Source organism: Hibiscus syriacus, unplaced genomic scaffold (genome assembly GCF_006381635.1).
Source record: "Hibiscus syriacus cultivar Baekdansim isolate YM2019G1 unplaced genomic scaffold, ASM638163v2 tig00110332_pilon, whole genome shotgun sequence".
Taxonomy (NCBI): Eukaryota; Viridiplantae; Streptophyta; class Magnoliopsida; order Malvales; family Malvaceae; genus Hibiscus; species Hibiscus syriacus.
In genome coordinates this window covers 6,452,874-6,463,670 of record NW_024062688.1, presented here as the reverse complement: position 1 = coordinate 6,463,670, position 10,797 = coordinate 6,452,874, and the positions used below count along the sequence as shown (strand labels likewise).

Sequence of the window (10,797 nt, the reverse complement as noted above, 5' to 3'; positions counted from 1 at the left end):
CTTTATGGAGTTGAACAAATCGAGACAAGGCCTTCTAATTGTAAAACGAGAAGGGAGATGAAGCCTTGGGCATGTTAGAGAAAGAAATGACTTAATTCCTTCTCCCTCTAAAATTCGAAAAGACAACTCATCCATAATTATCATGTGAATCAATGCCTTTCTAATAGCATATTTTTCAAACTTTTAAGTTGAAAGTTGTCACTTCACTTTCAAGGTCAATCCGAAGTAATGCTATTTCTGATTACTTAAAATCCAAAGTATTTCCTTGAGTTTTTTTAAGCATGTCTTCAAATGATTATTCAGATTGGTTGTAGAACCTTTCGTTTCCATGCAGTAAGTCGTGTCACGATAATTGCATTTTATCCTATTTTCCCCAACTTCGGTTACATACTTTTTGAAATGGTTCCAACATGTTACTCTTGGTTTTTGTTTCTTTCTAGCACTTTTATTACTCATTGGATCATTGACTTTACATGTAGAAGAACTTTGTGAACTTTGAGTTGAACTGTGATTTCATGGTTGTGAGCCCTAAGTCTCATATGATCCACTTATCTGCAATATCAAAATATAATATATTAATATTTCCATTTTAAACTATAAAACACGGGCTTACTTTAAGGGTATTTATTTATATAAACCTTTAAAATTTAACAAAACAATAACCTTATAATACACCTACTACTACTGTAATCAATATATATATATATATATATGTGATACTATGTTACGCATGTAAAGTAAACCTCCATTACTCATAAATAAATCCTGGATGCAAAACACAAGTACTTCCAAAGTTAAACATGGATGCAAAACACAAGTACTTCAATATCTCTAATTAGTTATAAGTGTATCTTTTTTATTATTAAACTTTCAATATCTCTAATTATAATATTAAACTTCAGTTTTGACTTTAAATATGTCATTGAACCGTTAAATTTTGTCGACACAACATGGACATAACTTTCTGTCACTATGATGACTATGATGATGTGGACAAAACAATATTATTTTGGAGATAACTATCGATGCCCAAAACAATGTCATTTTAGGCACTGGAATTTATGGGTTTATCAATTTTGTTACTAAACTTTTAAACAATTTACTTTTTGACTATGTAATTTTTCCATCTTTCATAGTAAGTCAATCACTGTCGATCATCGGTCGACTTTTATGTAAAGATCGATACCAAAACGTTTGTATTTCAATTTTCTTTCTTCTCTTAGTATTGATTTTACATGAAACTAACTCAAAATCGAAAAATTTATTTAAAAGTTCTAAGTGTTAATACTCTTATCTCTTTCAATGATCGCCTGATGTGGCTAGTTTTAAGGTACATTGTTAGTCTTCTCGAAATATGCTTTTCACCGTTCGAAATTTTTAACAAACACCACAAATCCTTAAAATCTAAGAAAAGACTCCAACCCCCTAAAAATGATATATATATATATATATACACATTTTTTTGTTTAATTTCATCTATTTTAAGTGGTATCATGAATAACGAATCCTAAGAGAAGAGGTGTGAAATGCAAATATTTTGGTACCGATCTTTTCGCGCCTAAATTTAAGTCACCACTTGATTGGAGGATTAAATATTTTGAATTGAATAAAAATTAGAACCAAATTGATAGAATGTGTAAGTAATATGGACAAAATTTATAATAATACCAATTTTATTAACTAACACTTCAATTCCTTCATTAATACTTGTTAATTATTAACGATGAATAGCTTGATTGAGAATATTTAAATAGTTAAGCGATTTAATTGTCAAAATTAAAAAATCAATAGTCAAAATAGAATTTGCCCATAGTTAAGTGATCATGAATGTATTTTACTCAAAGAGATTAACCACTAGTTAGTGCTACCCCTAACAACAGTTAAAATTGTGGTGACTACTTTGTAACAATTCAAAAACTTAATATAGTCCTTTCAATTTTCTTTCATATAAATAAATTATTTTTTATAGTTTTAAATTTGTCGAGTTTTTAATTGAATTTAAACCAAGTATATTTTATAAGACTTTCATAATATTTTTACTTTTACTTCATTATATTAGGCTTCTTATCAATATTTCTTAGTTCATATGTCATCAATGCTTTCTTAACAGATTCTGCCTCTTATAATTGCTTCAGCCATTCTCACCTGTCTTAGAGGTCCTATGATGAACACCTGCAATATATTCATGAGATGTATTCTGCAGAAGCTCTAGTTTTGAGTTTCTAAATACTGTTTGTGCAGGCATATGCAACAGGGATCAAGAAATCAAACCACGAGCTATAATTATAATACAGATTAGCCAAAATAAGTCCATAAACTGACCTTGTCTGGACTTCCTTTATCGCCTCCTATCAAAATATCAGCACTGCAATATGGATGATAATTTGTGAATCACATGATATCTTTGCATTGGTAGCTCGAAAGAGAGACTTACTTGCATGAATTTTTGATCGACATGATTGAAACTCCTTTCTTTCCAATAATCCGCCCCATTTTCCCGCAAGGAACGTTAATTACTGACAAAATTTCTTCTTCGGGAGCATTTCCTTTTGCCTTGATGCTATCTAAGATATGAAGCTCAAACTTAGCTTTTATGTATAACTTCATTGCATAGAATATATATATGAACCTAGTTTCTTAAATATCTACATTGTCTAGTTGATCAAATAGAAACAGGTGCTGAAATGTTAACTATGAAACCAACAAATATGAAATCTTTTATTCAACAAAGGTGATTGACCTGGAATGGTCGGAATCGGTGGCCAATCTGAATATCCTTTATCCCCAACACAGAAACATCGACAATGTAATGCACCACGAACAGCAAGTTTCCATAACATTTGGTCGTTCAACTTTTCCATTATCTTGTAGTGAATGTAAGGAAGAAACCGAACATCATCCACAGCTGTTTGGATCATCATTTCTGACAAGGGCCTGTATGTCCAAACCTTGGGGTCCTGAATCCATAAGTGGAACGCATATAATTCCCAAACTAAAAGATTCAAAATGAATTTGTGTTTCGGAAAACATATGTTAAGCTACGAGAGGGTATACTTGCCTTCTTTAAAAGTGCACGAACTTCATTCTTCTCGACGTACGATATACCTACATCCGTAAAGGTTTGAGTTTTTTGTGCTAGTTAAAGTGGTATTTTCAATTTAATTATCAGAAAAGAAAAAAGAACAGATATACCAACACCATTGATAAATTTAAAAGAAAGCATCAGAGAAAACAGAGTTGGAGATGGAAAATGCATATATAATGATCGATGATCAGTAAAATCCGACAAAGAGAACATCTGATGTAATGTAAATATTGACAGCAAAGAGATGCTTGAACTATGGCAACGGATTGAACATTGTATGAATATATAAATATTGTCGAAATAGTACCGCAATACTGTGGATCAGCAAGGAGACGAATGAAGGAAATGGGGTCATCTGATGATTTTCGTCGTCCGTTTTGCTCCTCGATCAGAGAATATGCAATCTGCATACATACGACAGACAAAATTCAGCCTGGAACATGTGTAAGTAAAATGCTCGAAAATCGGTTGGCTCAACCAGGCCACTACAGAGTAGCATGCAAGGTACTACTACCATTGCCTATTTCTGAAGAACAAATCATATTTACAATCTTAGAGAGATACTACAAGTTAAACACCTAATAACCTGATCATTCGTTTCTAATCCGATCCCTGCTTATTCTTCAATATAAAACGGGATACGACAAAGAGACAAAACAATAAACCTGGAGCTTAGCTTATGCAGCCACTCCAGCAAGTCTAGGATTCAAGTCTTAGCATGTAAAGTAAATTTCCCAGTTTATGGGATTAGTATTTGAACCCACCTGAGTATCCACCACATTATGGAGCTTTATACCGAACTGAAAATACAGTGCCTGCATGATGTTGTTCATGATTGTAAGTCCAGAGCTCAAAATATTTCTTTTATAAACACATAAATACACAATTCGATCTTCTTCCCCACCTCACTATCTCGTTTGCAATCATGGATAACTTTCGTGACGAAACTGGACTCAAGAGCAGGCTTGCAGGCTTGCATCAGTTTCTCCCCACCTTGAATAACATCAACCAAATATATAGCATCCGAAAGAGCAAGCTGCCACGAAAAGGGAACACTTCATCAATCAAACAATCTTATGCAAACCGAGTTATGATACTCCGAGGACTTCCCAAATATATCGAACTCTTGGAAAAATGGGATATGTCCATGTCAAATGCTCACATCGAATTTTCGAGTCTGAGTTTGAGTAACATAGAGTGATAATACAAGTACAAAAGCAGAAATAGGAAACCTAGGCAATTCATCAAACATGTTTCTTTCGGTCGGAATTTCGATCTTGATTCTCGAGGACTCCTTCGTTATCTGGTTTTAGGATTATCTAATTAGCTTACCTGCATGATGCAAAGTGTTCCATATTGGCAGAGTTGAATGCCTTCGCTATCGAATCCAATAATCAAATGGGTTTTAGCAGAGGGGAAAAGAAACTCTTTTGGGAGCTGAGATGCATTGGTGACAATGTGAATCGGAACCAGAGATAAAACAGCCTCATAATCCTTGTGTCTGTCACCTATGAAACACGGTAACATTTTTCGATTTGAAATTGAAACTAAAATGAGCTAACCAAAACTTTCAAAAACAATCTCAAAAAGACAACAAAAGCATGAAAAAGAGACCCAGACCGAGGGGCGGGTGAATTCGTCATTGAAATTTTCAAATCCTCCTATCTTTTAATTTTTTTCTGTATATTTTTGTATTGATAATTTGTTTTCTACATCCGTCCCAACTGCCAAAGTCCCAAAGAAACAAAGCAAAGACAGAGTTTTTACCAGATTCAAAAGGTAAAGGAACGTACGTCTGGTAAGGCTTAGAAAACTCCATTTTCGCGCTCTCAAGCTCACAACAATATAAACATATATGTATAATATAAAAAAGTTCAAACTTTCTCTCCCTCAAAAACAAATGCTTGGGAGTTTAGAGAGTGGAACAGTGTGAAGTTTGGTCGTCTTCTTTTCTATTTTCAGCAAACAAAAAAACCCCCTTTTCTTTATATTTTGGTTCTGGAAATTGTAATGATTATATAGGCGTTTGAACAGTGTGAGCCATGCATGGGAATTGCAGGTAAACAGAACCAGGTTCCGCGTGAAAGAAGCGTGACTCAATAATTTAACTACACTCTCATTTTCAAGCGCGTGAAATCAATTATTGTAAGTTTTATTTTTGGATAAAAGTATATTATACTAGTGGTCGTTTAAATATTAGTAAGTTTATAATTTGGTCATCCAATTATAAAAATATCCAATTCCATCACTTACCTAATCAACTTCCCACGTTTTAGTCTTCCATAGTAGAAGTGTTCATAGATCTAATCAAATTTATGCATGCGATTTACACCCTTTATATTTATTTCAGCTCGGCCTAACTTGAAGCAAAAAATCCTTTAATTATCAATCAGACTCATCGAGGATATCAAGTTACCTCTTTTATAGTCAAAGACACGAAGATACTTCCAACGAGTACTTATTATATTGCCTTCCCACCATCCAAATGGAGCATGGATGTCTCTGCTAAGGTCAAGAAAAATATTTCTTTAACATTCGTAGAACACAAATAATTCATGTTAAACTATAAAAAATCTTCCAAGGAAATATATATAAGAACTGAGATAAATTTATCCAATATAAAATTGACTAAATTAAAAATTATCAAAAGCATTGAGAATCCTATATATACATCAAATACATGTGGGGTTGGAGACAATTCCACCATAATTAATCAAAATATCCCAGAAGTGTTGAGCATCCTCTGCAGAAAATACATGTAGGCCTGGAGATCACTCCACCTGAATGAAATGAGATGTCCTAGAAGCGTTGAGCATCCTCCACATGAAATACATATGGATCCGGAGATGACTATGCCTACCTCAATTAAAACACAAAAATAACTTCCAAAGACTCAAAAAGTGTTTTGCAAAAAGATAAACATGAAGCCAGGAGATGAAACCGAGATATCTCTTGCCAAACGTATAATACTCATCTAATTTTAATAACATGATATGTTCAAACTGGACTCAGAAAAATTCATCAAAACATCAAGATTTTTTACCACACAACTATCGATTTAAATATTTTTCCTATCAAAACATAGAGAACCCTTAGTAGGGAAGGCACACAGGCGTGGAGATAACTCTACATACTTTGTTCTCGCCCAAATCAACACACTAAAGCAGTGAGAATCCTCCACAAGATATATATAGGTGTTGAGATAATTTCATCTGATCTAAAAATTATTCAAATAAAAAAGAGATAGAATAATAAACATCTAAAAGTAACAAACTTAGATAAATTCCAGTCAATTACTTACAAAGAAAATCCTCCAAAATATACAAATGCAAGAAAAATGATAAAGAATTTTGCACGTTGAAAAAAACACAACCAAAACCAGAGAAATATGATTTTTATTGATACATGGTTGTAAGAAAGACCTTAATTAATACGCAAAAAGATCAAATTAGAGGATTATCAGCATAAATATTAATTCAAGCCAACAACTGTTTTACTCGGAAACGGGAATAAGGTAACATAGACCTAACGTAGCCAACACATTTCGATTACAGGCTCTCGTATGTCGACTTGATGCAGGACAAAGGTTTTTGCGCCCTCTTCAAGATTTTCCTAATATTCTCTTGAGGAGTTGTAAATATCAAACGGAAATTCCCTCTGAAAATTCCCAACAACAACAATCCACTTTGATATATCTATGGGATCGAGGATAGTTTGAATTTTACAAACAAAACTGCGCTCAAATTTACCCTCATAATCTTTAAACTCTTAAAGTTGTTTCGTCATTTAATGCGATAACTTTTACGCGTTGGCCTTAACTGAAAACAACCGGAGAACCTTTGCATTAGGAACTTCTGTCTGACAGTAATTTTATACCAATACTATATGCGGGTTAATTTGTTCAATACGTCACAAAGACATTCATTCAAAGATCTACGATATTTGTTATAGTGACTTGGAACTTGTCTCGTCAAAGTATCGAATTTTAATAAAAAAAAATTTTATTCAAACTTTTTATCTTGATATGATAAATTTTAATAAAAAAATATATTTTATTAGAACTTATCATCTTGACATGATGAGTTTGAATAAAAATATTATTTTGGTAAACTCATCACCTCGACGTGACGATTTCCTTGAATACTATAGCAAATGTCGTAGATTCCAAAATAAAATTTAATATACCCTATTGGGCTAATTAATAAAACTATTTACCCTATTAAGTAATAAAAAAAACTCTTTCTGGCACCACAATTCTACCATATCTTTCTAGAACCTCTTCCACTGATAAAATTGTAAAATGGTAGTATTTATGCTCTTTTAGGAGAACGTTAGCTTGTACTTAGGCATCTTTTCATTTACATATTGTAGACACTCATTTTTGTTCGGGTCTACAAAAAAATTATTATTATATTTTTTTATTATTATTAATATTTTCTATTTTTGCAGGCATTATATCAACCCGATCAGACCCGATTCAAGCCAGGTCATCATCCACCTGCCAAACAACCAAATCTCGTTTTCCACTAACCACCACGTATCTCAACTATTCAACTACACCCCTAAAAATCTGGCCATAATCTCTGGCCATTACATATTCAACAAACACGCTGCTTTAAAGGGGGGCTACAACGAAAAGGGGAGGCAAAAAAAAGATCCACGATTATACACTGGAGATTACACCCACAAAATACCCACACGATTACACAGGGGAGAGACCTACACAAAAACGAAAAGGCAGAGTGGGGATCAGTGGGCGAACTCAGTGGGGGACTTTTGGTATTATCGTCATCTTCCTCAACCAACGTTGGAAGCTCTTCAACCTTCATCTCTTCGAGCTTCCTCTCTAAATCCTGGCTCCAAAACAAAACGCAAACCCCTCTCACCTCAAGATTATGACTGAAACTCGAAGACCCAAAGCCCCCGCGCAGCGACCGTTCTTTGGTGGTCAGTCTTCACTATGACTGCCTCCCGACGTTAACAAGGCGTTTTCTCTATTTACGGATGACTCGGTCCTCATGAACGCCGATCAGATCAGACGGTTCCTTGTAGTGCACCAGAACGACGTTAACATGAGAGTCGAAGATGCTCAGGAATTCCATAAGCTCGTGGAAGCCATAGATATTGTTAATTTACAAAGAACGTGAAAGCATTAGTCAAAATGCATGTGGGACCCTCCATGATTTTCTGCTTGGTTTTCTCTTAGTCTTGGCACTTGGCAGTATCATAATGGCATGTACAGTATAAAGAGCAGTTCAATGGCTTATCAAGACTGGTAACAGTTTTCAATGCGGTAAATTACCTAGATCGTTTTATATCAAAGGGTTTTTTTTATCTTATTACTTTCAAAACTTTAATATTCTTTTATTTTATTTATTTTATTTTATTATTTTTTTTCATTTGATTTATTTAATATTTATTTATTATTTCTCATCTAACATTTTAGACTTTCTAGAGAATTTTTTTTCGGTCAAAGGTAATTATTCGAATTGGATTTTTAAATTTTAATTTTAATTTTAATTTTCGCTATTAAGACAACCGCTAAATTAATTGGTACCGAAAGGGCGGTTCAAGGGTGTTAATCCTTCTGTAACCGTAACCGACTCCCGAACCCGACACGTTTCTGGTTCAACGCATATCAGGTAAGATGGTGTCCGACCCACCTAAATTCGTTTTAAAATGGTCGGTGGCGACTCTAACCCATTCATCCAAGTCGAAGCCCAATTCCGGGCCCAACCGAAAGACGGTTCCGACAGCTTGGCGACTCCACTGGGGACAGGTAAGTGAGTCAGGCCGAAATTAATTTTCGGTTGTCTTTTTTAGCGAAAATTACAAGTTTAAATTTTAATTTATTTATTCGGTTCTTATTATTTATCTTTGATTATTTTTTTCAAATAAATAGTTGTACTAACGTTTTTTAATGATTTCAGATTTTTTCAAAATTGTCATCTCTAGCTCTATACCCGAGCTCCGAACCCTTTTAAGTGGGGGTGAAAGCGACGCCTTCGTGGGAATTTATTCTCCGTATGGGCCTAGCAAGTAACCTTCGAGATTCATATACCTTATGTCTTCGTGTGAATTTATTCTCCGTATGGGCATAAGGGAATGTATCCTCTCGAGTTTAACTTAGTCCACATAAGCTTGTAATGGGCTTAGGACTAAGGGTCTGGCAAGTCCAATGGGGCACCAGCAAGGAGAACTCGGGTACCCTTTTTAGAACCTAAACCGGGAGACTATGGAGAATTAGAGCCTACCCTAAAACCTCATTTCAAACCCTATGCTGCTTTGATATTATTTCCTATCTTATTTTCTGTTCAAAGCATGTGAACTAGAATTTATGTGGTTAGGATTGGTTCAAAATTAACATGTGGGATAGAGATCATGTCCGGGTAGGAATTATAAGCATGTGGGGTAGATATCATGTGGGGTAGGATTTTTCAATTTATTATTTTGGTTTACCTCACTAACTTTTTTATTTTGTCCTCTTTTATTTTGTTTTTGTCATTCGCATCATTTAAAAGAGGTGTTGATCCACCAAAAATGTGTTTGTTAAACATGAATAATTTGCATTAATGGACAAAGGGGTTGTAATACAAGAGAGGACAGTCTACAAGGTGACTATGTGTCACATTCAATCCAGAAGACGGGGTACCCGCAATCGAAGAATATGTCACTTTGCTACATTGACTCCGAATGGACCGGAATTTACACCGAGCACACTAAAGTCAAATTTTTTAGAGGCAAAGATTACAGGGGCAAGACGAGGAAAAAGTTACTGACCCGAAGATTCCTTTCGAAAACTACGAGAATAAGATGAATTCCAGAAACAAGTCGATAAGCTTCGGATGGAGGGCTTCAATGGCACTTTCGTTAGAAACAAGCTCGGCAGAGAGTGAAAGTCGGAGATGCAGTCCTTCGAGGCAAACAACTTATCAGTTGCACATTTTAGCCAAATGAGCCGGAACGGTTCGACAGGGTTTTCAACTGGTGACAGATGAAGGCAAAAGACTAGTCAACATGTCAGAAGCTGTCAGGATATTTTTGTCTCTTAAAAGATAAAACACTTTTGTCCCCAATAAGGATTATTTTTAATAACATACACATTTTTGGATCAATGCCTCGAACATTGCATGCATCATGCATTCCTGCATATTTCGCATTATTTTTCTCTTTTTTTATTACATTCATATGTCTCATAAAAAATGAGAACATTTCGATCCTATGACATATAAGGAGCTTTACCAACAGTTGTTTGACGCACATGTGATGTCACCATATCCAGAGAAATCCATGAAGCCCCTGTACCCTAGGTAGTATGATGAGAATGTTCATTGTGAATATCATAGCGGTGTCCCAGGGCGCACTATCAAGAACTACTCCACATTCAACAGAGTCGTACAGAAGAGGTGTAACCATAACTGGATCAACTTCAACAACTTGGGGGCATCCAAGTGAGGAAGATCATTTCATCATTTGAGGCATTCTGTTTGAACTTGTTTTTTCTCACTTTTTCAAGTTTTGTAAGAACATTTATGTTATTTTAATGATGACGATCAATGAATCACATTTGCAAACTTGCAATTCTTTGAATATCATTTGAATTAAGAAACTATGTGAATGGTTCAAAGTTACGGATCTTTGACAAAGTAACATGTTTTAAAACAAGGACCTTGACTTTACCCATAATATACCCTCAAACATCGTACCCTGCT

The 10,797-nt window shown here is 34.6% G+C and overlaps 1 protein-coding gene across 2 annotated transcripts; it reads right to left on the bottom strand.

The window, feature by feature from the left end:
- Positions 1-378: 378 nt before the first annotated feature.
- On the bottom strand, positions 379-4,938 carry LOC120119933 (piRNA biogenesis protein EXD1-like). 2 transcript variants are annotated; one of them, XM_039139723.1, is made up of 10 exons: positions 4,853-4,938; positions 4,418-4,593; positions 3,990-4,121; positions 3,850-3,900; positions 3,393-3,489; positions 3,059-3,105; positions 2,741-2,957; positions 2,435-2,564; positions 2,323-2,365; positions 379-552 (listed from the first exon to the last, which is right to left on the bottom strand). In XM_039139723.1, the coding sequence occupies exons 1-10, from the start codon at positions 4,902-4,904 to the stop codon at positions 529-531; spliced, it is 969 nt and encodes a 322-aa protein (XP_038995654.1). In that variant the 5' UTR covers positions 4,905-4,938; the 3' UTR covers positions 379-528. The 2 variants fall into 2 exon arrangements, with proteins under 2 accessions (XP_038995654.1, XP_038995653.1); XM_039139722.1 differs by lacking the exon at positions 379-552 and adding an exon at positions 2,089-2,172.
- Between the last annotated feature and the right edge of the window lie 5,859 nt (positions 4,939-10,797).

Coding starts and splice junctions, on each gene's coding strand:
- LOC120119933 (XM_039139722.1), bottom strand. CDS start 4,904: ATGGAGTTTTCTAAGCCTTACCAGACGTACGTTCCTTTACCTTTTGAA. Junction 3,106..3,392: donor TGCTGATCCACAGTATTGCG/GTACTATTTCGA, acceptor TTACGGATGTAG/GTATATCGTACGTCGAGAAG. Junction 2,565..2,740: donor ACCGATTCCGACCATTCCAG/GTCAATCACCTT, acceptor TTCATATCTTAG/ATAGCATCAAGGCAAAAGGA.